This window comes from Capricornis sumatraensis, chromosome 15, assembly GCF_032405125.1.
Source record: "Capricornis sumatraensis isolate serow.1 chromosome 15, serow.2, whole genome shotgun sequence".
NCBI lineage: Eukaryota > Metazoa > Chordata > Mammalia > Artiodactyla > Bovidae > Capricornis > Capricornis sumatraensis.
The window spans coordinates 41,689,385-41,715,982 of NC_091083.1; the positions used below are offsets into that span (position 1 = coordinate 41,689,385).

The 26,598-nt window shown below is 46.2% G+C and overlaps 1 protein-coding gene across 1 annotated transcript in view; it reads left to right on the forward strand.

Annotated features, from left to right (window-relative positions):
- Positions 1 to 3,492: 3,492 nt before the first annotated feature.
- DTD1 (D-aminoacyl-tRNA deacylase 1) overlaps positions 3,493 to 26,598 on the forward strand; it is a 76,688-nt gene continuing 53,582 nt past the window's right edge. Inside the window, exons 1-4 of the mRNA XM_068987506.1 lie at positions 3,493 to 3,558; positions 8,075 to 8,165; positions 10,038 to 10,273; positions 17,341 to 17,447. Of these exons, the coding sequence (XP_068843607.1) occupies positions 3,516 to 3,558; positions 8,075 to 8,165; positions 10,038 to 10,273; positions 17,341 to 17,447 (477 nt within the window). The 5' untranslated portion in view covers positions 3,493 to 3,515. The remainder of the gene's footprint in view (positions 3,559 to 8,074; positions 8,166 to 10,037; positions 10,274 to 17,340; positions 17,448 to 26,598) is intronic.

Genomic DNA, 26,598 nt, shown 5'->3' on the forward strand with positions numbered 1-26,598 from the left:
TGGAGGATGGCATGCCAGTCTTCCCTGTCCTTCACCATCTCCCGGAGCTTTCTCAAACTCATGTCCACTGAGTCAGTAATGCCCTCCAGCCATCTCATCCTCTGTCATCCCCTTCTGCCTTCAATCTGCATTTTGTAGAATGCTCCTTGATTTAGGTTTGATCTTGCTTCATGATTGGATTCAGATTATGTGTATTTGGCAGACAATACCACAAAAGTGATACCATGTCTTTCCTCAGTGCAGTATCAGAAGTGTATGATGTTTGTCTTACTACCGGTGATACTATTTTTGGCAACTGCAGTTCAGTTCAGTTGCTCAGTCATGTCCGACTCTGCGACCCCATGAATTGCAGCGTGCCAGGCCTCCCTGTCCATCACCAACTCCTGGAGTTCACTCAGACTCATGTCCATTGAGTCAGTGATGCCATCCAGCCATCTCATCCTCTGTCGTCCCCTTCTCCTCCTGCTCCCAATCCCTCCCCAAATCAGAGTCTTTTCCAGTGAGTCAGCTCTTCGCATGAAGTGGCCAGAGTACTGGAGTTTCAGCTTTAGCGTCATTCCTTCCAAAGAAATCCCATGGCTGATCTCCTTCAGAATGGATTGCTTGGATCTCTTGCAGTCCAAGGGACTCTCAAGAGTCTTCTCCAGCACCACAGTTCAAAAGCATAAATTCTTCAGCGCTCAGCTTTCTTCACAGTCCAACTCTCACATCCATACATGACTACTGGAAAAACCATAGCCTTGACTAGATGGACCTTTGTTGGCAAAGTAGTGTCTGCTTTTGAATATGCTATCTAGGTTGGTCATAACTTTTCTTCCAAGGAGCAAGCGTTTTTTAATTTCATGGCTGCAGTCACCATCTGCAGTGATTTTGGAGCCCAAAAAAATACAGTCTGCCACTGTTCCCACTGTTTCCCCATAGTATTTAACATTCCAGTTTACTATTTTGTAGTCTTTTCTGGCCAAATGACTGTTCCTTGTTCTCTATTTGAAACTTTCTCTTGTAGAGGAGGAAAAAATTTTCCTCATTCTCTTCAGGTCTGAAAAAGTAAGGTGAAGGTGAGGTCGCTCAGTCGTGTCCGACTCTTCGTGACCCTGTGGACTGTAACCTACTAGGTTTCTCCGTCCATGGGATTCTCCAGGCAAGAATACTGGAGTGGATTGCCATTTCCTTCTCCAGGGGATCTTCCCGACCCAGGGATCGAACCCGGGTCTCCCCCATTGGAGGAAGACGCTTTAACCTCTGAGCCACCAAGGAACCAGTGATAGACAAATGAACTGGAGAAAAATATACAAATTTATATAGTTTTCAGCTACCCACTCCAGTACTCTTGCCTGGAGAATTCCTTGGACAGAGGAGGCTGGCATGCTACAGTCCATGGGGTTGCAAAGAGTCAGATGACTGAGCAACTTTCACTTCACTTACATGACATGAGAGTCTTGATAAGGAGATGAAGACCTAAAGAAGCATGCCTGTGGGGGGTGTGTGTGTGTGTGTGTGTGTGTGTATGTGTTTTTGTCATTAGGTTTGATGAGGCATGAAGAATCATGGAGGAACATGACAGGTTAAGGAATATGAGGTAGGAAGTAAACTGGGGGAAACTGCAAAGCTTGTTGGTTCAGATTCTTCTTGGTGAGCTTTTGTCTTTGGAAATAAGACTTCTTTCCTCCTGGTATAGAGGGGGTATCTCTCACATGAGAGTTTGTGACTTGTTTCAGGAGAGAAGGGTTGGGGTGACACAGGCTGAAACCTGGGACCTTTGACCTGAGTGCTTGCACCTGGACAGATGTTAACTCCAGCAACAGCATTCAAAGAAACTATAAGGGACCACAAATAACAGCACCCATGCACAGTCACAGTGGGGCAGAAATTAATGTGGATGTGTGCTTAGTAGCCAAGTCATGTCTGACTCTTGGGATCCCATGGACTGTAGCCTGACAGGCTTCTCTGTCCATAGAATTTCCCAGGCAAGTATACTGGAGTTCAGAGAAGGCAATGGCAACCCACTCCAGTACTCTTGCCTGGAAAACCCCATGGATGGAGGAGCCTGGTAGGCTGCAGTCCATGGGGTCTTGAAGAGTCAGACATGACTGAGCGACTTCACTTTCACTTTTCACTTTCATGCATTGGAGAAGGAAGTGGCAACCCACTCCAGTGTTCTTGCCTGGAGAATCCCAGGGACAGCAGAGCCTGGTGGGCTGCCATCTATGGGGTCACACAGAGTCGGACACGATTGAAGCAACTTAGCAGTAGCAGCAGCATACTGGAGTTGGTGCCATTTCCTTCTCCAGGGGATTTTCCCTGACCCAGGGATGGAACCCGAGTCTCCTGCATTGGCAGCCGAATTCTTTACCACTGAGCCACTTGGGAAGCCCACAATTATGAAAACTAATATACAAAAAGACCATAAACTAGCTGCCATTTCTGAGGTGCTCAGCACAAAAGCAGGGCAGGGCAGACCCGAGTTTTGTTAAGGAATATCAGGAACCCCATTCCTGTGTACCCACCAGCACTATCAGACTGAAGAAGACACACTCAGAGGAGTTTTTTTTTTTAAATCTGTGACAATGATTGTTAGGGTAATATTTGTACAGTCCTTTGCAGCTTTCCAAGCACTTTTACACAGTGTATTTTATTCAAACCTTCTAATAATCCTGTGAGAGAGGCCAAATAGGATTAGAGAAGGAATTAGAATTACAGAATCATGTATCTCTGCAGGAAACAGGTAGGTCAAATGAGTGCTTAAACAGTTTGTTGTTGTACTGCTCAGTTGTGTCCGACTCTGCGATCTCACGGACTGCAGCACACCAGGCTTCCGTCCTTCACCATCTCCCAGAGCTTATTCAAACTCATGTCCGTTGAATCGGTGATGCCATCCAACCATCTCCTCTGTTGCTCCCTTTTCCTCCTGCCTTCAATGTTTCCCAGCATCAGGGTCTTTTCTAAGGAGTTGGCTCTTCGCATCAGGTAGCAAAGTATTGGAGCTTCAGCATCCGTCCTTCTAACGAATGTTCAGGGTTGATTTCCTTTAGGATTGACCTAAACAGTTAGATGGCTATTTTAGGCAGCAGATCTTCTGTTTGGTTTCTGAGGAGCTGCAGAGGCAGGAGGACAAGGGAAAAGGAATTTGGGAGGATCTGGGGTCAGAGGGGTGGGAAAACGGCAGGAGGAACACGGTTAGGATTAGGAATCAGGACAAAGCTGGGATGCAGGGATGACTGGGGGGATGTGAGAAGAAACAGCACCTGGGAGTCTGCCTAGGAGTGGGGGCCGGGAAAGGGGTGGAGTCTGGGCGGGGCTCAGCTCTGGGTGGGCAAGAACGGGGAGTGGCGGGGCCCACCGCGGGGCGGGGCTACACGGAGGGCGGGACCAACCTGCGATGGGCGAGGCCGGCGGGGCCGCGCCGGGGCGCGTTTCCGGGTGTCCCCGGCAGAGGGCGCCGGCCGCCGCGCCGCCCGCGGAGTCCCCGAGGCCGGAAGCCGCCCGGCGCCGCCCCGCTCGCCGCAGCCGCCGCCATGAAGGCCGTGGTGCAGCGCGTCACCCGGGCCAGCGTCACAGGTCAGTCGGGCGGGGCCGGGAGGGGCCGCCCTGACCCCGCGCCCGGCCGCCCTTGCCAAGGGTTCTCCCGGGCGCCGCCCCCGGGCGATCCCAGCCCCGCGGCCCCGAGCCCCCCCACCGCCCCTCCGTTCCCCGGCCCGCGGCGCTCTGCAAGCGCCGCCGGGTCTCCGCTGAGGGACGCGGAGACCGTCGTCTTCAGCGGCGCTTGCTTTTGTTCGGAGCGCGGACGGCCGCGCTCCCGGGCGTCCCCCGGCCCGCCCTTCCGCGGGGTGTTGCTGGACTGCGCGTGGGGGGGCGTCTGCGGAGCTCGCAGCTCCTCCCCAGCCGCTCCCCTCGGCGTTTGTGCCTTTCTCTACCCCCCCACCCCCCCGGGTTTTCTCCGTGTCCCGGTCTTCCTGGAGCTGGACGCCCCGCGAGGTGCGCGCTCCTGACAGGTGTTCGCAGGGGCTGGTTCTGAGCGTGTCCGCCCCCATGACCCGGGGAGACCCTGGAGCATCAGGAGGTGTTTCTTTCCGCCAGTCTCTGGTGGACCGAGCCACGCAGCCCTGTCTGTCTCTTGGTCACTTGTGGTCTAGTGTGGACATCAGGGGGCCAGATGACTAGTGGGTACAAGGGAATTGTTTCAAAACTCAGACAAGATCATAAAGATATTAAGATTTATTTATTTTTTGAAATGACTAACTACATTGTCTTCTAGTCTTTCCTATTCTTATTGGCAGAATTCTAGTATTATTTCCCTTCAGGCACTTGTAGATAACCCTACCCTCAAGCCAGTGTATACCAAACGCGTGTTTTTGTGTCCAAGAAACTAGCTTTAAGAACAAAACAGCAAACTCCCCTAAAGAAACCATCAAACTCGGTAAAACCATATATTTAGATCTGAGATTCTACTTTTCAGAACATGATTTCTAAGGTATTTTGGTAACTGGTTTGCGATATGGTCCTGGAGTAACGGGGGGGATAGTATAACTCTGGGGTTTATTGCCTTTTTTCTTTTTTTGAGAAGAATTTTGCAGTCTGCTCAATGTGATCGTCATGAGCAGTGAGCAGACTTTGCAGAATGTTAGGTTTTGGTCCTAACCAACAACTCTCCATTGTGCCAATCTGATTAAAAACATGATTCTGTGAGATAAACTGCATAGTTTGAATGATTTTAGTTTACTATTTAAATTATATGCTTTGGGTTAAAAACAACATAGAAACTGTCCTGCATATTAAAAAAAAAAAAGAAAAAACAGGGAAGAGTGCTGACTGTGGTTAGGAGTTAATAAGATGGAGTTCTCTCACAGTGCTGGAGGAGCCTTTGGTTAGCCAGGCCTTCTACTTGAATTACAACAGAGAGATTTTCTGATTCCTTTAGGATGTGACTGGCTCCACTGCCATGTGGCCTTTCGTGAGTGGCATTTTATTTCAAAGGCTCTAAAATGTCACTTCCGATTTTATGAGTGACAGAGTAGAATATTAGGAGTCACATTATGTAGTAGCCTCCTTTATGAACATGGTCGGGCACATTGATGCCTTAGCATGGTTATTGTGATCATCTAATTTTAAAAGCTTTAAAATGACGGAACATTTCAGACATATTCATATGTTTACATGGATGGAACAGTACAGTAACCCCCATGTCTGTCACTCAGCTTTTTCTTTAATTTTTATTGGAGTATAGTTAATTTACAATGGTGTGTTTCAGGTGCATAGCAAAGTGAATCAGTTACACATATACATACGTACCTCTTTTTTAAATTCGTCACTCAGCTTTATGAGCTGAAATCCGAATAGATTCATAGAATGTTGGAAAGAGATTGGTTGGGTTTGAATGGATTAATTAGGTGCTGAATTCTTCTCAAAGAAGAGGTCTTGTATGGTGCCAACATACATGGCATCAAATAAATTAAATTTATTTTAGCTTACTTATAAAATAAATTTATATTTATACAAAATAAATTTATATTGACTAAATATCTCAGGTCTTTCCTAGCCCTGTGTTTTTTCCCTTAGAAATCCATTTGTCTATAATAAAACATCCCTAGGTAAGGACATAACTTCTCCAAAAGGAGAGTGTCATTTCAAGGCTTTGGTGCATAATTTATTAGGACAATACCACATTATGAAAATGTTGAAACTCTTCACATAGTGATTTGAAACACTTCAAATAGTGATTGTACTTCTGAGGCTCTATCTAAGAAGTTTGTTCTAATTATAGAAAAAGCTTTAAATTATAGAAAAACCAGCAGAGCCCAGAGGGCTCATAGGGCAGTGACACTGCTCTGTATGATAGTGTCATGGTGGATACATGTCGTTATACATTTGTTCAAACCCATAGACTGCACAGCACCAAGAGTGACCCTTATTGTAAACTGTGGACTTTGAATGATGACGTGTCCATGGAGGTTCATTGTTTGGAACAAATGTACCATCTGATGAGGGACGGTGGTGGTGGGGGGACTGTCTGGGGGCAGGGAAACCTCTGTACCTTCTGTTCAGTTTTGCTATGAACCTAACACTATGCTATACAGGAAAGTCTGTTAAAAAAAAAAGGACTTTAGTGTACAAAAATTTTCACCATGGTGTTATTTATTGAGGTAAGAACTTGAAAGCAAGCCATTTATCTGGCCAAATAGGATGGTTAGTCCGTCCATGGATAGAATGCAGCTGTTTAACAACTAAAAGATGTTTAGGAAAAGCTCATAACGTGAAAACATGCCCATGTGCTGTTAAAAGATGAGGCACAAAAATTTATATACAATATTATTCGGTAGTTGAGAACAAATATGGAGTAAAATTTGTGAGTAGAGGAAATCTCTAAAGGAAATCAATCAGTAACATACTGAAGTGCTTGTCTTTGGGTGTTCTGTGTTCTTTTCTTTCCTGTTTTTTAAAAAAATTTCTATAATGCATATGGTATTACTTTAATGGTGGACATAGTTCAATAATCATTTTTTCAGTTTTAAAAATATACTCTGGGGAAAATTTTAAAAATATTGATACTGTAGGAAAATAACATGGATTTAATTAAAGAACAAATAGCACCAAAGTTTTCTAAAGCCATACAAACAGGCAAACAACCCTGAGTGTTTACTGCTTATGTCGGGATAGATGATTTTGGTTTCATATTTCGAGTCAGTGGTTTGTCACTCGTAGTCCATTATAAAAAAAAAGCACAGAAGAAAATATTAAAATGTTTGGTTTTTTAAGCATAAAAATAGGAGACGTTAAGCTGTAAAAAGAGTGTAAGGAAGAAGTCGAGGCATGTACTTTCCTGGTTTCTGACTGTCAGATGGTCCCTTGTCAGATGCCTGCAGGAATGAGGGGTTTCTCATTCTTTCCTGAGCTTGCAGGATGTGGGACATGGCACAGTATGTGATGCCTTGTCAGGAACATTTATGGATATTATTATCCAGCAGAAGCAGACAGACAGCAAAAACATGGCAGAGTTGACCCTTCTCTGGATTGGAACTCTAGGTCAGTACAGAATAAACTAACCAAACATACTAATGAGCTTCAGTAACGAGTTGGCCCTAAAATTGAAAATTATGAAGATAAACATTTGAAATATGGCTTTAGTCTGACCCCTGTAATAATGTTTCTTACTTAAGTAGTGTGCCACCATTGATGAAATGGTAGTGTGGTGTACTTGTTGTTTAGTCCCTAAGTCGTATCTGACTCTTGCGACCCTGTAGACTGTAGTCTACCCAGCTTCTCTGTCCATGGGATTTCCTGGGCAAAAACACTGGAGTGGGTTGCCATTTCCTTCTCCTGGGGATCTTCCTAGCCAAGGGATGGAACCTGCATCTCCTGCATTGGCAGGTGGATTCTTTACCACTGAGCCACCAGGGAAGCCCAGAGTGTACAGTTGACTCTAAATACACGCAAATATTTGAAATAGAAATCTGTGCACAGAGAATTTTCTTTTTTATGGGTAGGGTGCATCATTCAAAGAGATTTGGAGGTTATTGGCTTATAATGCAACATTAGTAATAAACTGGGAAATCATAGAAGTTTGCTGACTTGAAGCTTACCTTTTAAGCTGTATTTTTTATGTATATTTCTCTTTTCTGCAGTTAGTAGAGGAATCATTTGTTTTCTATGACGTAAATGTTTTTGCACTCTGTATTGTGTTACCCAGTTTGCTGATTTTCAAGAAAAGCAAGTACTTCCTTTCTGAGAACTAACAGAGCTAAGCTGGATTCTCTGGGAGGAGAGCTCCGTTGTTACAGATGGGCAGACTCAGAGAAAGTTTCAGGTGTCTCACTCATGGTAACACAAATGAACATGAGGCCTGAAAATCGTGTGCCACAGTTGCTCACTTCACACCTCATTCATTCCAGATGTAAAATCAGAATGGGCAGCTGTGATCATCATACTGAGTTAATGTAAGCTCTTATATGTTTCAGTACCTAGGGCCTTTGCCAGAGAAGTTACAAGTGCAGTGTTTGAGTTTTCCTGTGGATACTCAAACGCGCTTCATGGCACCTGTCTTGTTCTGAATCTCTTTTCCCTTTTGTGGCCTTGCCAGTTGGAGGAGAGCAGATAAGCGCCATTGGACGGGGCATCTGCGTGTTGCTGGGTATTTCCTTGGAAGATACGCAGAAGGAACTGGAGCACATGTAAGAGGCATCTTATCTCACATTCCACATCACTGCTGTCCTGGTGGGACACGTGCTGGTTGTCCAGCTAGCTGGCTAGTTTTTTATATAATATGTACACACAGACGTATACATGTATGTATATATAGGTACTTCCCTGTTGGTCCAGTGGCTGAGACTTCGTGCTCTCCATGCAGGGGGCCCCAGGTTCAATCCCTGGTCAGGGAACTAGATCTCACATGCTGCAACTGAAGATCTTCCATATGCCAAAAAGAAGATTGAAGATCCTGTGACGTCAGTGGCGGGCTGGAGCACAGCTCAGCCTCTGTCCCTGTGTGCTCTTGCAGCCTCTAGCCATTCTTCTAATGCAAACACTGAGCCTGTTTTCTTATGAATAGTTTATGTTTCCAGTTTGAGATGCACTGTCTGGGCCCCGTTACTCATGTCAGAAATGCTCAGTTGTTCACTGGACACATGAGGATCTGCATGACAGTTACCTGCTGTCATGCACGTGTGTGTAGCACAAAGCCTGACTCCAGACTAGAACCTGGGCCACCTGACCTGGAAGCCAGTGCTCTCTTTTCTGAGGTGGGAGCTTTGTCACTGTTGTTGCCTGATTGGCCTGTCCTCATGTTTCCTCTCCCCAGCACCACCTGGCACACTTTCTTCCGAAGCTTGGATCTGTTTTCTCTCTGCCCTTTGGTGCCCAGAGCAAAGGTGCAGCAGCGCCCAGTAGTCCCTTTTGTGTTAGGTTGAAAACTAGACTTGGAACCGAATTCCTGCTAAGGTGTTACTGACTGGCAAGGACCATTCAGTACCACTTCACGAATGTCGGTGTTTCCATAGCTGTCCCTTAGATACACAGGAGGCGGGGGTGGTGTAGTGGCTAAAAGCTGGGGCCTGGGAGCTAGTACGTAACTTGGTGGTTCAGAGAGAGGACTCGACAGAGGGTGGACCTCGGCCATGGAGAAGGGGCCATGGACATGTGCCCTGCAGAGGGTGCCTACAAAAGTGGTGGCGAGCGAGCATTTGTAGAGGCTCTGAACATGTCTTCAGCATCATGCACACAGGTGGGTTCAGAGGGTGAATTTCAGCTTTCATGGAGGTAGTTGTTTGTTATTTGACTCAAGTCTGACCTTATAGATGTTAGCCAGTCTTCTTCCTTGCTGAGGTGGGTGTCCTTTGTCATCCCCACATACAGGGAAAGCCGTCTGGCTTTAAGGAGCCTGTGACATGGTTGTCAAAATGTCTCTCCCCAGATCTTCCTGCATTTCTGCACTGACCATGAGTTTTCTCCAGGGTGTTTGCTGAATTGTTAAAAAAGGTCATCATTTACCCCTGTGTAAAGATTGAATTCTCTAGAAAATAGAACTGAGCTCATGTTTTGATACAACCCCAGCTTGAAGGAGCAGATAGTGAAGAAGGGCTCATCATCTCAGCTCCGGTTCCTACTGGAAGCTGCTGTGAATTAGAGGGGTTGATAAAAGAAAATAAAGGACTGTTATTATCCCATTACTGAAGGGCTCAGACAGTAAAGAGTTTGCCCACAATGCGGAGGCCCAGGTTAGATTCTTGGGTGGGGAAGAACCCCTGGAGAAGGAAATGGCAACCCACTCCAGTATTCTTGCCTGGGAAATCCCATGGACAGAGGAGCCTAGCGGGCTACAGTCCACGGGGTCCAGAAGAGTCTGACACAACTTAGTGACCAGCACTTTCACTTTTTACTGATGAGGCACAGGGAGGAAAGGAACTTGCCCGAGGTCATCCGTCCTGTAGGCGATGGGAGCCAGCACAGTGTCCCCCGTCTGCAGAGCACCGGTGACATTTTAGGGGCATGGGTGTGTCTGGGGTCTTGCGGTTCTCTAGGTAGCTCTCACCCGGCTTTTCCCCCAGGGTCCGGAAGATCTTAAACCTGCGTGTGTTTGAGGATGAAAGTGGGAAACACTGGTCGAAGAGCGTGATGGACAAGCAGTACGAGGTGCTGTGCGTCAGCCAGTTCACCCTGCAGTGTGTCCTCAAGGGGAACAAGCCCGACTTCCACCTGGCCATGCCTGCAGAGCAGGCTGAATCCTTCTACCAGGGCTTCTTGGAGCAGCTGCGCAAGGCCTACAGGCCGGAGCTCATCAAAGGTAGGTGGGGTTCCCCAGGGAACAGGGTGGGGCAGTGTCCCCAGGACATTTTCCAGCAGGGGACCAACAGTCTGCAGATGGAACATTTCCTTTCCAGAAAGTTCGCTGTTTATGTTTATTCTTTATTTTTTTTGTAATTGGGGTATAATTGCTGTATAATGTGTTCGTTTCTGCTTTACAACAGTGTACTAACTATATGTATACATATGTGGCTTCCCAGGTGGTTCAGTGGGTAGAACCTACCTGCCAGTGCAGGAGACGTAAGAGATGCGGGCTCAATCCCTGGGTGGGGAAGATCCTCTGGAGGAGGAAATGGCAACCCACTCCAGTACTCTTGACTAGAGAATCCCGTGGACAGAGGAGCCTGGTGGGCTACAGTCCATGGGATTGCACAGTCGGGCCTGACTGAAGCGACTTAGCACGCACACATACATATATCCCCTCCCTCTTGGACCTCCTTCCCACCGTACTCCATCCCACCCATCTAGGTCGTCACAGAGCCCTGAGCTGAGCTCCCTTGTGCTGTGTAATAGTTTATTATTTTGTTGAAACTACACTGGAGCCGCTACCCCTGCCGCTGCCACGTGTGTCCTCTGAAGGCCATGTGGTGCCGCTCACCCTTCTCCGTGCTTCTGTCCACGTTTGAGGTGTGTCGCGGCGCAGCAGCGCACAGGATGCGGGGCGCTTTGTTTTGGTTGTTCAGCCTGCCGGATGAGAGGGATGCAACTGCCGGCCGCAGAGGGAGTCGCATGTCCTCTTAAATTTCTAGCGGCCATACTAAAAACAGGAAAAAGAAACAAGCGAAACTAGCGCGCAGGACAGCCCCGGGGTTCTGATTTGACCCCGCAGTCAGTGTAGAGAGTTCCTGATGAGCTCTCCCCTTCCTGCCTTGTACTGAAGCTTTCCTGCTCACAGCGCACCTCGATCCAGGCCCACCCATTTCCAGCACCCGCTGGCTGCGTGTGGCTCTCTGCTGGCGTGTGAACAGTGTAGACTCAACTTCTGGTTGTGGGAAATGCCAGCCAAGCTTCATCGACCAAGAGGGAGCCTAGAAAATGCCCGAGAAGAGTGGGCCTGGTCTGTAGAGAACTGTGAATCCAACATGCTGAATTTTCTTCTGAGGGCCATTCGCCTCTAGTCTGTTTTCATGTTTCAGGGGACGAGTTGCATGTAGACCATCCTAGTGTGCCTTTTGCTTCAGCTACTGGGAAAGCGTATTTAGCCTCCTTTGGTGATGAACCTCAGGGTGGGACCGTAGGATGACCACTTCTGTGTCTGATCAACCACAACTGTGTCTGCTGCTGCTGTCAGCCTCCTGTAGACATTTAGCTGTTGTCACCAGTTAATTCTGTAGTTTTTCCTATTCTTTAACTTTCTCTCTCTGGGTTAAACAAACCCAGGTCCCTTTTTTATTGGGCCTGTTTTCAACCATAAGTGATAAACGTCACGACCTGACTCTCCAGTTCTGTAGCAGAACCCCACCTCAAGGGCCGTCAGCTCCTCAGATGGGTTGTGTTCAGAGGAGTTTTGTCCCAGCTCCTCACTGGTATTTCTTTTAATTTAAATTTTCCTCTTATGTGAAGTGTGCATTTGCCAAAAGGACAGATGGGTTCCATGTGATCAGGACCCTCCCACCTTAAGTCAAGTCCTGCCCTTTGCTTGGGTTCTGGTAGAGAAGGAATACATGTACCTCATCTGGGAACATCCCAGTTTAGAATTCCATGGACAGGTCTGGTTGTGGACATCCACTGGGGTCCTCTGTCTGACATGGCTTTGCTACAAACAAGGTTCTTCCCCCAATTAGCAGTTCAGTGCTTTGAATAATGATGTTTCTTTGCTGAGCCAGGGATTAACTGCTGCCAGCATTGTGTCATCTGCCTGCCGTGTAGAATCATCCCATTTCTGAGTAACCTCAGATGTGTTTGAGGCTGCACCAAGTTCCTTAGAAGGATGAGCACCAGGAATATCACAGAAGCACGGGAGAGAGCCCTTTCTGTGGGCCATAAGTGATGGTTGTCAGGGAACGCGTGGGTGAAAACAAGGCCACTTTCATCTAAGCCCTTCAACACAAGTGTTCCATGTACCGTTAAGTGCTTTGTGTTCCTGAAAACAGCTCTTACTTTTTGAAAAGATGTGTATTTTGTCCAGGTCATTATGTGAAGTGCCTGAAGCAGTGTACTGTAAACACTATAATTTTATAATGGATCAGAATTTAAGCTTATGGGATATGATGCATCAGATCATTTTGATGAGAAGCCAACATGGATGATGCCAGGGGTTTTAATCAGAATTTATTTTCAGCTCCTTTGGGCTTTCAGAGGCCCTACAGTTATCTCCCATGCCTCGCTTGCTCTTCTGTAATGGAACAGAGTGGAGGGAATGTTTTACACGCTCACTGTTGTTGGGTTAATTTTGAGATTCTGGCTTTCACCTTCAACGTGGAAAGTCCTCTGTGAGCTGAAGGAACATGAACTGCTGAATACATTTTCTTTCTTGAAAGATTTTCAGGGTCTTCAGTGACTTTAAGACAATGTAGTTTAATTTGAAAATTAAAAAATTTAACCCTGATGCCAAGAAATTAAAAAGAAATGTCCAGTTCTTTTGAGATGTAATTGACCTGTAACACTGTTAGGTTTAGTGACTTGACGTATGTATGTGCTGTGAAATGACCACAAGTTGACATCCATCCCCTCCCAGGTTGCATGTCTGCATCCCTAAGAGCTAAGTGCCCAAAACACACCAATTTCTTCTAAGTTGCCTAATATCCTTTCCCCACGTAAAATACCCTGCCCTTCTAACCCTCCTGGCTTCATGTGGCATGGTCTCAGGTCCCCAGTACATCAGGAAACATGATGCTTTTGCCCCTTGCTCCTTCACTCTTTGTTCTCAGGATGCGTGTAGTGCTCTCATTTCCTGTGCCTTGACGGTTTGGATGTGCCCTCCTCCTGCCTGTTTTGTGCCTAGCTCAGGCCTCTCTTTAAGTGCTGTGTTTGGTACCAGTGTTTCATCTTTAGCTTTTAGGCGTGATTGTGCTGTCATTATGTTTTAAGCTAATGGATCAATGGACTTGTTTACAATGTGATATTTTCTACTAAATCCAGTATTTTCAAGTTAAAAACAAACAAAAAAAGACTATCTTCATCACGATTTTGCAGGTCAGGAATCTTGGAAGGGCTTGGCTGGGCACTTGTCCCAGACCCAGATCAGCCTGAGGGGTTTCTTGGCTCAGATGATAAAGAATCGTCCTGCAATGCAGGAGACCTGGGTTCGATCCCTGAGTTGGGAAGAGTCCCTGGAGGAGGGCCTGACAACCTACTCCAGTATTCTTGCCTGGAGAATCCCATGCGGCGGGCTGCAGTCCATGGGGTCACAAAGATTTGGACATGACTGGGCAGCTAACACAGGGGCTGCCCTGCCTTCATGGTGGAAACCCATGGCGGGGTCTATGCTGCCAGGTGGCGGCCACGGTGCTGGCTGGGGCTGGGGCTGGGGCTGGGGCTGGGGCTGGGGATCTGCTTCTGGGACGGCCTCTGTTCATCTTGTTTCGGTGCCCCGCCTCATCTGATTCCCCTGGGCTCCCACGTTGCTTGGCTTCTCCCAGCCCAGCCGTATTGGAGTAGCTGGATTTCTACAGTGGTGCCTGGCTTCCCCGACCAGAAGGGGATGCTTCAGGGAGCAGGAAGTGGAAGCGCCAGCCCCACAGACAGGCCTGGAAAGTGGCCTGTGTCATGCCCCACGTGCTGTTGGTCAGGGCGGTTACTCAGCCGCCCAGATTCTGGGGGAAGAGTGGAGACCCGCCTGCGGTGGAAGAAACGTCAGAGTCTGTGACTATCTTTCATCCTCCGCAGTTCACACCTCTGCTGTTCTCAGAGGGTTTTTCTCATCCTCTGCCTTCCCTTCAAATACTTGCTTTGGGGGAGAAACCCAGTGCACAAATCCTTAGTCCTCCCCTCTCTTGCAGAACGAGCCTGAGGCTGAGGGCGCTTCATGGACACCCCCAACCTGAGTGGGCTTCGCCGGATGCTGAGTTCTCATGTGGTGCCCTGCAGCCCCACCCCACCTCCCACCCAGGAGCCTCCATCCTTCAGCTGAACGCTAAAAGTACCGCGTAGCGGGTGTCCTTAACCATTCTCAGAGTTGAGTTCTGAGCGTGTGTTGTTTTTATAATTAGGAAACAAAAATAAATGTGATACCAGAATGGAACAGTTGAAAAGAGGGATCTCCACTCTCCAGCATCTTGTTCCCACTCTTAGCCGTTTTGTGCTCAGTCCAGGAAAGTGCTTACCTGTCAGCTTTGTTCAGCAAATCAGAAGCCTCCATGGGATTACGTGTGTATTCCCTGCAGGTCTGATCCATGGTGGGTGGCAGAGAGCTAGAGGAATGTGGAAGGTTGTTTAAGGAGTGCAGGAGACTTCTGACTGCCCTCCACCCCCCATCCCGACCCATATTCCCTCTGGGCATTTCCCAGCCCTGACAAGTTCATCTTGCAGAGAAAGTGCCCAATGGAGGAAGACCACATCGAGTCTTTCCTTCATGGTTAGGGTTTAATTTTTTATGGGTTTGCTTAATTTTCTTCTCTTTTTACTATTAATACTTAAAACATTTTCATCACATGAGTAAACTTTCACTGGAAGCCTGTATTACATACTTTGGCCAGTGCTACGATGCCAGAGGCATTACTGTTCATGTAAATCTAGGAATTCTCGATGGGGGAATCACATCTTTGTTGAGATCTGAATCTGTAGACCCCGAGTCCATGAAGTTTTTTAAACTATTCCTGCTTCCCCTGCTGAAAGATTCAAACTTTTCCTTTCATGCTCAGTCATTTCCTGTCTTTGGATGGTGACCAGGGTGAAAGGAGTTTCTTTCCACCTATACCTGTGTCTTATTTTTTAAAAATTGCCTTTAGGGACTTTCCTAGTGGTCAAGTGGCTAAGACTCTGAGCTCCCAATGCAGGGGGCCCGAGTTCGATCGCAGGTCAGGGAGCTAGATCTCATGTGCTGCCACTGAGAGTTCATATGCCACTACTAAGGATCTTCCGTGATGCGAGGAAGATGAAAGAGCCTGCGTGCTGTAACTAAGCCCTGGTGCAGCCAAATGAATGCATACATACACACATAGATATACATATAAAAAAAAGAGTGACCAGGTTTCCTGCATGCTGATTTGCCGGGCCCTGAGCCAGTGCCCTGCCTGTACTCACATGCACGCTCCTTGTGGTGGCTGGTCATCCTGAAAGACACCAGGCCACAGAGAGGCAGGGTGTGGCTTACTGGTGGAGGTCGGCAGGCTGTCAGGCGTTGACATCGGGGCGTGGACAGCAGCCTTTGTCGGTACGTGGAGCGCTGTGGTTTGTGGCTGGTAGGGCCCTTGGACCCTGCGGGGTTGGCCCCGGTGGGGAGTGTTCCTACTGGAAACATGTGGGACTTATATTTCAGAGCAACCTGATTATATCACCACTGGAGCCCAGATGTAGTTTTGTAGATAAGTTCCTGCCTTTTGACATTATTATTTTTTTAATGTTTTTATTTTTCCTAACCATTGTAATTTTTCTTGGGGGCTTTACTCTGTGAGCTGGACTGGGAAAAAAAAAATTACCATTTTAAGACTTCTTGAAACATGTCTTTGGATTTATTGTCCGTATCAGTGGAAAGGCGCACAATAGTTCTGTTCTTAACTGAAGAAAAACAGGCAAAGAAAATAAATTTCTTGCTACTTAGAATGATAAACGGGGTGAAGCATATGCTGTATATCTTGGCAACAGAAATTCAAGGTCGGAAATAATTCCTTTCCTCCTGAGCCTGCCTTCAGCTTCCCTGAGGAGAGCAGCGGCTGAAAGTTGCTCCTAATTGTAGCCATAATTTTTAGCCTGCAATTAAACACATGATTTCCTCCCCAGCTGATGTCTTTTTAGCTTTCCTGACAGGGGTAGCACAAAAGCTCTGTGGATCTGAACGGCCACTTTAATCTAAGTGGAGGCCACAGGAAGCCACCGTCATCCGAGCACGACTGGCTGCCCAGCGGCAACTAGAGCCATGTCGCCTCTAAAAATGGGGGGCAGCGAGGCCTCTCTTGGTCGCCCGCGCCACTGCCCGAGCCTGTTCTTCCGGGACCTCCATGAAGTCACGGATCATTGGAGGGGCCCCTTGCTGCTGCGGTGGCTTCGGTGTCCGGGGTCCCCGGGGCTGAGCCACTCTGGAGGGGGGAGCCCCAAGGGGCTCCTGGGCTGCCTTTTCCTTGGCCTGTCCCCCAGAGGTTGTCCGTCCTGTGAAGAGTGCTCCACGTGAAGCAAGGGCTCCTCCCCAGGGGACTGTGGGGCCCACCGGAGTGAAGAACCAAGCAGGTGTCCCTTCTCCACGTCTTGAGAGCCCGTCTGAGCTGCAGTGCACTGTGACCCCCAGGGGTGGGCCGGCAGTCATGGTCCCTCAGGCCGAGATGTGGAGAGCAGGCCGTGACTGCGCACGGGAGCACTCCCCTGCTCCTGCAGCTTGCATCTCAACCTCGGTCCTCTCGCTGGTCTCCCTGTGTCACAGGAGGGACGCGGAGGCCTCAGATCTGGTTGGGGCCCTGAATCCCGTGGCCTTTCAAGTCCTGTGCCCTGTGGCGCCTCCTCCAGGGAGCCCCTCTCACTCCTCCATCTTCTAAGGAGGGGCTGGGGACCTCGCACCCTTCTCTGGCCTCCAGGGTCAGGATTCTCAAGGTCAAACAGTGCTTTCATCAGCCCCCTGTGCCCATCTGTCCCCCGACGAGACCCCAGGACACTGGGCTGTCTGCCCCAAAGTGGAATTCCAGAGTTGTGGTGTTGGTTCAACTTGAACTTGACCAAATTCTTTGCCCTCCAAAGTGTTGATACACTTCATGTCCTCATGGCTTCACAGTCCTGTTAACGCATGATTTCCCCGGCCCACCCGCTTGCCAGGGCTGCAGGGCTGCAGGGCACACAGGGCCCCTGCGCTGTGTGTGGTCTTGTGTCTCCCTTATTCCGGGGCTGGCCGGCCCTGCTCCCAGGTTTCCGATTGTACTGATCGCAGAGAGCCTCTTGTGATGGCTGCCATTGCTCTTACAGATGGCAAGTTCGGTGCCTACATGCAAGTTCACATTCAGAACGACGGGCCTGTCACCATAGAACTGGAGTCTCCAGCCCCTGGTGCTGCTGCCTCCGATCCAAAGCAGGTAAGCCCAGAACCAGGGACGCCTTCTGGCTTTGACTTAGTTCCTGGAGCTTGTCTCAGTCTGGGGTGGAGACAGCTCTTCACTGCAGGAACCTAGGGTTTTGTTTTCCTACATCCTTTCCCAAGGACACACCTATTGTCCTGCATCTCCTCTGTGCTATGGCCTGGCCACCTCCTGACTCAGAATCCGTGGCACTGCCCAGTCCCTCCTCCGGCAGCTCTGGGGTGGTGCTGTGGCACCTGCTGGCCACTGGGTGGCAGCAGCGGAGCGGCATAGCTCCCCTTGCCCGCAGCTCCGGTGCCCAAGTGTGGAATGTGTGTGGAGTGGGTTTATCCCAGGTGTGGGTACATGTGCTACCGGAGGTTCTTTCTGAATCCTGTTTCCTAAAGCAATGTCTGACCTGGATTTGCTGCCAACTCTGTCAGCCTTCAGAAAAAAATTTAATTCAAAGAGAAAAAGGAAATCTGGGCTAGCCCTTGTGTGCTGTGGGCTTCTGGTAGGTGCTTAGTGCTTCTGAAGGCTGTGATTAACGCATCCACTTAGTGACCTTTGAGAGGCAGGTGGGCAGGAGGCGTGAGAGCTCGGGAGATAGTTCCATCTTCCTCCCCTCCTTCTAGGACGCCATGAAGGGAAGGCTGTGGGGGCTTGGGGGAGCATTATATAAACCTGAAGCTCTGTGCCCTGTTCGGAGTCACCATTTCTAAGGGGAACAGAGCCTTTCTTTCTTGTTACTGATTTTCAGTAGGCAGGTATGCTCAGTACCTGCTAGCCTTAATCCAAGCTGCTGGTTCTCAGCCTCTGACATGCAGCCAAGTAACGGGAGAAATCAGCATTCCCACTGCCTGGCTGCACCCAGACCAATGACACAGATTCTCTGGGGTGGGGTCAGTGGAGGTTCTGGTCTGAAGCCACAGCTGGAACCACGAGTGTGAGCTGCAGAGGGAGGGACCCGTGCCCTAGCCTGTACCTTGATGGGGTCTGTTACCTTGGACATCTAAGGGCTGGCCAGATCACCTGCATACAAAATACCAGACTCCTTGCTCAAAAAGCAGGAAAAAGTGCCTGTAAAGTTACTACAAAGGTCCAAGTATGGATGTGAGAGTTGGATCATAAAGAAAGCTGAGTGCCAAAGAACTGATGCTTTTGAACTATGGTGTTGGAGAAGACTCTTGAGAGTCCCTTGGACTTCAAGGAGATCCAACCAGTCCCATCCTAAAGGAAATTAGTCCTGAATATTCATTGGAAGTACTGATGCTGAAGCTGAAGCTCTAATACTTTGGCCACCTGATGTGAAGAACTGACTCCTTGGAAAAGACCCTGATGCTGGGAAAGATTGAAGGTGAAAGGAGAAGGAGATGACAGATGGTGAGGTGGTTGAATGGCATCACCGACTCAATGGACACGAGTTTGAGTAAGCTCTGGGAGTTGGTGATGGACAGGGAAGTTCAGCATGCTATAGTCCATGGGGTCGCAGAGTCGGACATGACTGAGTGAACTGAGCTGAAAGTTACTACAAGGTAAAGCTTTTCCCTTTCATCCATGGTCTCTGGACTTACCGTGCTTTTTATTTGCTGTTTAATACCATTCTAACTAAAGACAAATTAAAAATTTATATTATTGACATGAATTTATCATTTCTCTTTATACTGTCCAAACCATTAAAAAAAATATTTTGTTGAGGTATAGTTGATTTACAAGTATGGTTAATTTCTGGTGTATGGCATCGTGATTCAACTTGACGTATATGTATTGTTTTCCATTCTCTTTTCCATTATGGTTTGTCATAGGATATTGAGTATAGTTCCTGTGCTATACAGTAGGACCTTGTTGTTTACTCATTCTGTATATCATAGTTTGCATCTGCTGACCCCAGACTCCTCCTCCATCCCTCCTCCACTTCCCTCCCCCTTGGCAACCACAAGTCTGTTCTCTGTGTCTGTGAGACTGTCTGTTTCGTAGGCAAGTTCATTTGTGTCATATTTTAGATTCCACATGTGAGGGATAGTATATGGCATTTGTCTCTCTCTCTCTGACTTCCTTCACTTAGTATGATGATCTCCAGGTCCATTCATGTTGCTACAGATGACATGATTTCCATTCTTTTTTATGGCTGAGTAATACTCCATCACACACACACACACACACACACACACACACACACACACACACCCCAGTTCTTTATCCATTCCTCTGTCAATGGACATTTACACACACACACACACACACACACACACACACCAGTTCTTTATCCATTCCTCTGTCAGTGGACGTTTAGGTTGCTTCCAGGTCTTGGCTATTGTGAATATTCAGTGCTGCTGTGAGCATTGGGGTGAATTATCTTTTTGAATTACAGTTTTCTCCAGATGCATGCCCCAGAGTAAGGCTGCTGGATTGTGTGGTAACTCTATTTTTTGTTTTCTGAGGAACCTTCACATTATTCTCCATAATGGCTGTACCAACTTATATTCCCAACAACAGTGTAGGAGGATTCCCTATTCTCCACACCCTCTCCAGCATTTATTGTTGATTTTTTGAGGTGGCCATTCTGATTGGTGTGAGGTGATACCTCCCTGGACTTTTCATTTACATTTTCTCTAATAATTAGCAATGCTGAGCATCTTTTCATGTGTCTGTTGCCTCATGGAGCATACTTGGCCTTCCTAGATATAAAATGTAATATTACAATGTCACAGTAATGAAAACAGATGGTGCTGGCCGAGCAAGAGAGAAACCAATCACCGAGGAGATGAGAGGCCTGGAAGGGAGCCTGATTATTGATGAGAAGTTTGGTTTGTAATAAAGATGGTGTTTCAGATCAGGTCAAGAAGTGGGTTCTCATCAAAGGTGTTATGAGAACTGGCTGGTTAGTTTTAAAAATTGAACGCAGTGGAGATCTGTGAACTTACGTGGAAAACACAGCAGCTGTGCTGTTATATGAAACAAACACATCTCCAAAGAATACATGCAATGTGATTCCAGTTATATAAACCTAAGACTTTCGGTTGGTATGTAACTCATTGATCTGTCTCCCACTCTCTGGATCTGCTGTCTCTAATACATTCTGGTACAGAGAAGGTTTATCTGTTTTTAAAAAACTGAGGGACTTCTCTGCTGGTCCAAGGATTAAGAATCCATTTTGTGATGCAGGGGACATGGGTTTGATCCCTGGTCGGGGAACCAAGATCCCACGTGCTGTGGAACAAGTGCATGCTAAGTTGCTTCAGTTGTGTCCAGTTCTTTGAGATCTGTGAACCGTAGCCCTCCAGGCTCCTCTCTCCATGGGTTCTCCAGGCAGGAATACTTGAGTATGTTGCCATGCCCTCTCCAGGGGATCCTCCTGACAGGGATTAAACCCACGTCTCTTGTGTCTCCTGCATTGGCACATTCTTCACCACCTGGGAAGATCAGTTTGACTTATAAGGGACTTCTAATAATGTGAGAGGTAATCAGCTCCAAAGCCAAATAGTCTGCTTGTTTACAGGTTGGCCAGACCTGGATTCATAAACTTTTAATGTGCCTTCTCTCTGTGCCTAGTAGCTCTGCTCTTCTTTCTAGATGTTTCTTTAAAGGGAGTGTTGAACTATATATAAAATAAGACAACTAATGAGAACCTGCTGTATAGCACAGGGTGCTCTACTCAATACTCTATAACGGCCTGGATGGGAAAAGAATCTAAAAAAAGACAGAGTGGGCATATGTGTATGTATAACTGATTCACTTTGATGTACACTTAAAAGTAACACAACTTGGTAAATCAACTATATACCAGTACAAATTGGAAGAAAAAAATGTGTTGAGAATGTTGTTTTTCTTTTTTTTTTGAAATGTGTAATCTAAAAGTAAACCTCACTTTTGAAAAATGAAATTATTCCACCTGAAGGAGGATTATGGTACATAGCAGATTATCATTGTTAATAGAAACACAGCTGAGAACTAACAGTTTCTGAGCTTTGTATCCATGTTGTGGACCCTCAAGCACCACAAGAGGCAGGAAGCTCGATTCTCTCCCTGACCTGTTGAAGGTCATGGGACGTGGCTACTAAGTAAGCGAACTGGGTTCCAGCAGAAGACAGTCTTTCAGGTCATCCTGTCTCAGGTTTCTTCTGACGCAACTTCCTTAACTACCGTCTTTCTGATCTATAACATGATCTGTTCAAAGAAGTGAAGCCTCAACACCTCTCAGATCAGTGGGTGGAGCTTGGTCCTCCAGGAGTCAGCTGGTCTAGAAATAGGTTCATGTCCTTGCCATTGACCTTCAGTTCACTTGTAATTGCGCTGAGGTTTACAGGTCTGTGTGTTCTTGTTTTCCCTGAGCGTTGGATGGTGTTGACCAGAATCCCTTGGTACAGGCTTGCGAAGCCATCCTTCAGAGCTTACTCATCCTGTTGTATTTTTCCAGGTTCTGGGAATCACTGGCCTGTCTCCAGAGCCTTTGTATGTCACAGTTAGAAACATGGTCTGTTTGACAGGTGGGAAACAATTTTGTTGAGTAAAAGGTTAGATTCATAAAGGAGACATATGAAAATAAAAGTGTCTTACAATGTTAACCTCCTTTTTTGACCATTAATAGATATTAACAGTGTCTTTTTGTTAAGGTTACATTATCTTTATCTATTTTATTGATAGAGGTATGATTGATATATGTTGTTAGTTTCAGGTATACAACATAGCAATTCGACATTTAAATACATCACTGAATGATCACCATGATAAGTCTAGTAACCATCTGTCACCATACAAAATTACAGTATTATTGACTGTATTCCCTACTCTGTGTACTATATTCCTGTGACTTAGTTATTTTGTAAATGGGAATTTGTTCCTTGGTCTTCTTCATTTCCTTTTCCCACCTCCCTCCCTTTCTGGCAACTACCTATTTGTTCTCTGTATCTACGATCTGTTTCTGTTTTGCTTTGTTTGTTTTTTAGAGTTCACATATAAGTTAAATCATGTGGTATTTGTCTTTCTCTGCCTGACTTATTTCACTTAGCATGATAACATCTAGATCCATTCATGTTGTTGCAAATGGCGAAATTTCATTGTTTTTTTTACGGCTGATTAATATCCCATTGTGTATTTATAGCCACATCATCTTTATTCATTCATATATTGATGGGCACTTAGGTTGCTCCCATATCTTGCCTGTTGTGAATGATGCTGCAGTGAACATAGAGGTGCATACGTCTCTTTTAATTAGTGTTTCGTTTTCTTTGGTTATATATCCTGAAGTGAAATTGTGGGATCTTATGGTAGTTCTATTAATTTTTTGAGACATCTCCAAACTATTTTACATAGTGACTGCACCAGTTTACATCCCCACCAACAGTGCATGAGGGCTTCCTTTTAGCCACACTCACATGGTCAGTTCATCTCTGACAGAGGAAGCAGGAATATAAAGTGGGGAAAGTCTCTTCAATGAATGACATTAGGAAGACTGGACAGTTCAGTTCAGTTCAGTCCAGTCGCTCAGTCGTGTCTGACTCTTTGCGACCCCATGAATCGCAGCACTCCAGGCCTCCCTGTCCATCACCAACTCCTGGAGTTCATTCAGAGTCACGTCCATTGAGTCGGTGATGCCATCCGGCCATCTCATCCTCTGTCATCCTCTTTTTCTCCTGCCCCCAGTCCCTCCCAGCATCAGAGTCTTTTCCAATGAGTCACCTGTTCCCATGAGGTGGCCCCAGTACTGGAGCTTCAGCTTTAGCATCATTCCTTCCAAAGAAATCCCAGGGCTGATCTCCTTCAGAATGGACTGGTTGGATCTCCTTGCAGTCCAAGGAACTCTCAAGAGTCTTCTCCAACACCACAGTTCAAAAGCATCAATTCTTCAGCGCTCAGCTTTCTTCACAGTCCAACTCTCACATCCATACATGACTACTGGAAAAACCATAGCCTTGACTAGACAGACCTTTGTGGGTAAAGTAATGTCTCTGCTTTTGAATATGCTATCTCGGTTGGTCATAACTTTTCTTCCAAGGAGTAAACGTCTTTTAATTTCATGGCTGCAGTCACCATCTGCAGTGATTTTGGAGCCCCCAAAAATAAAGTCTGACACTGTTTCCCCATCTATTTCCCATGAAGTGATGGGCCCAGATGCCATGATCTTTGTTTTCTGAATGTTGAGCTTTAAGCCAACTTTTTCACTCTCCTCTTTCACTTTCATCAAGAGGCTTTTTAGTTCCTCTTCACTTTCTGCAGTAAGGGTGGTGTCATCTGAATATCTGAGGTTATTGATATATCTCCCAGCAATCTTGATTCCAGCTTGTGCTTCTTCCAGTCCAGCGTTTCTCATGATGTACTCTGCATATAAGTTAAATAAGCAGGGTGACAATATACAGCCTTGACGTACTCCTTTTCTTATTTGGAACCAGTCTACAGCTACATGTAAAAGAATGAAATTAGCCCATTTTCTTATACCAAAATATTTTTTTATATCAAATATTCTTTATACCAAAGAATGAAACTAGTCCATTTTCTTATACCAAAATATTACTTTTTCTTATACAAAAGTAAACTCAAATGGGTTAAAAACTTAATCATAAACCATAAAAGTAGAAGAAAATAGGCAGAACATACATTGACATTGATCTTAGCAATATATTTTTGGATCTGTCTCCTCAGGCAAGGGCAACAAAAGCAAAAGTAAGCAAATTGGACTGTATTAAACCTGAAAGCTTTTGCATGGTGAAGGAAGCTGTCAGCAAAATGAAAAGGCCACCTGCTGAACGGGAGAAGAATTTACTGATGACATCTGATAAGGGGTTAATACCCAGATTCTGTACAGAAATTATGCAACTCAGTATCTACGAAACAGTTGATTAAAAAGTGGGCAGAGGACCTAAACTGACACTTCTCCAAAGAAGGTATCCAGATGGCCAATAGACATAATAAAAGATGCTCCACACCACTAGTCATCAGGGAAATGCAAATTATAACCACAATGAGACATCACTTCACACCTGTCAGAATGGCTGTCATCAAAAAGCAGATAACTAGCTTTGGCACTTACTAGTTTAAAAGCTACATTACTAGTTTAATTATGAGATGGGATATGAATAAATGTTTATGGACCATACTTCCATATTTTGACTTTAATTTGTAATTTAAAGTTATTTCAAAGCATGTTTTTGGTCATTAATTTGTTTCACTATATTTTGATATTCCACTTAAATTTAATTTCAGTAACAACAGAACAGGAACTGAGTCTTAGGGTCTACAGCATAGTCTAGAAAATGTGGATCCATTGGGAATGCTTCTTTCTCAATATTTTGTTTTTTTCAAGCCAGGTCATGCACTGTCAAGTTAATCTCGATCCAGACTGCTTCCATCACCATTGAATTGACATGAGTGCTTTAGTGAACTAATCAGTTAATCGCAGCCCATTCCAGCCACTGATACAAATGCTTGAGAAGTTGCTTTATCTGCCTGGGTTAGTGGTCTTGCGTCTTTCAGTGAGCATAGTCTTTTCTGTTTATTGCAAAGGTTAGTCAGTTTTAATTATGGCAATTTTTCTGAAATTTACATTTTAAAAGTTTTATGCCGTAGAAAACTTTGAGCTCACATAATAGAGTAGTGTGACAAATCGCCATGTGCTTGGCCTCCTACATCAGTGGGCTATCACCCATCACAGAGAATTCACACCTTACGGTGTCCCTGTGCGTGGCCCGCTGTGGGCAGTGCTGATTGAAGGTCTAGCTGGAGAGCCATTTGGGCAGAGCACACATCTTGAGGGAGAGGGTGGGGACCACAGAGAAAAGGTCATTGAGTGGCTGTATTCTTTCCTTGTTTGAAGGGCATTTAGTTAGAAAAATTTTTTTTCCCTAATACAAATGGCCACTGTGTTAGTATACACGCTCGTATGTAAATTTTTTCCTGCTTGTGTGAGTGTTTCTGTAGGACAATGGAGGAAACGTGTATGTATGAGAGCAGCTTTGCATATTTTCATCTTCCCCATAAACATAACCTGCTGTATTTTAGAACTTCCTTGTTCTTTTTTTTGAAGTTCTAGGTTAATTATTCTCTGAATGGAAGTATGTTTATTGGGACTGTCTTAAGAAATGCTAGGGACTTCCAGGGTGGTCCAGTGGCTACGACTCCATGCTCTCTATGCAGGGGGCCCAGGTTCGATTTCTGGTCAGAGAACTAGAGAGCTGCATACTAAAGAGCCTGCATACAGTAACTAAGACCCAGCCAAATAAGTAAATAGAAGAAATGCTGTCTGCCACAGGAGACACTCAGAAATCTCCGTAGCTTCACACAGTAAAAGTTACTGGCACCAAAGCACAGACTAGGTTGGTAGGGGTCTACTCCATTTGCTGACTCAGGGACCCAGGCTTCCCCAGCTTATAACACTGGCCTGCTGTGCAGGAGGGGAGAGGGATGGAGACCCCTTATCAGCAGTTGCTGGTCACCTCTGCTCACGTGTCTCTTGGGACCACTCACTTTGTGGGCGTGCACTCGGATGTTGGGTGAGCACCATAACTGTGCCTGTCCTCCAGCCCTCAAGGAAGGGGACCTTGTATATTTGACCACCCTTAAGCTCCAGCTCCCTGTTTGCCTGTCCAAACACTTAAAGTCTTCACCACCAGCCCCTGCACTTAAGGGAAAGGAGGTTTGAAATCAAGCCTAGGCTTTCCTTGTGTCTCAGGTCACTCCTTAACTTTGGCCCTTCAAGCTGGGTCCTGTGTAAAAAGAGATAATTAAACAAACTATCTTTTAAATTGAAATATAGTTGACTTACAATGTCGTTTTGATTTCTGCTGCACAGCAGAACCTTGTTGTCCATCGATTCTGTATATAATAGTTTACGTCGGCTAATCCCAAACTCCCACTCCATCCCTCCCTCACCCCTGTCTCCCTTGGCAGCCATAAATCTATTCTGTGTCTGGGAGTCTGTTTTGTAGATAAGTTCGTTTGTGTCCTGTTTTAGATTCTACATGTAAGTGATACATGATATTTGTCTTTCTTTGTCTGGCTTACTTCATTTGGTATGATCATCTCTAGGTCCATCCATATTGCTGCATTATTTCATTCTTTTTTATGGCTGAGCAGTATTCCATTGCTGTTGATACTAAATTTCTGATAATGAAATGCTTGTCGTGCTTTGTGTCTTTGTGCACCTGTATGCAGTGACATCTCAGATTAGATAGGA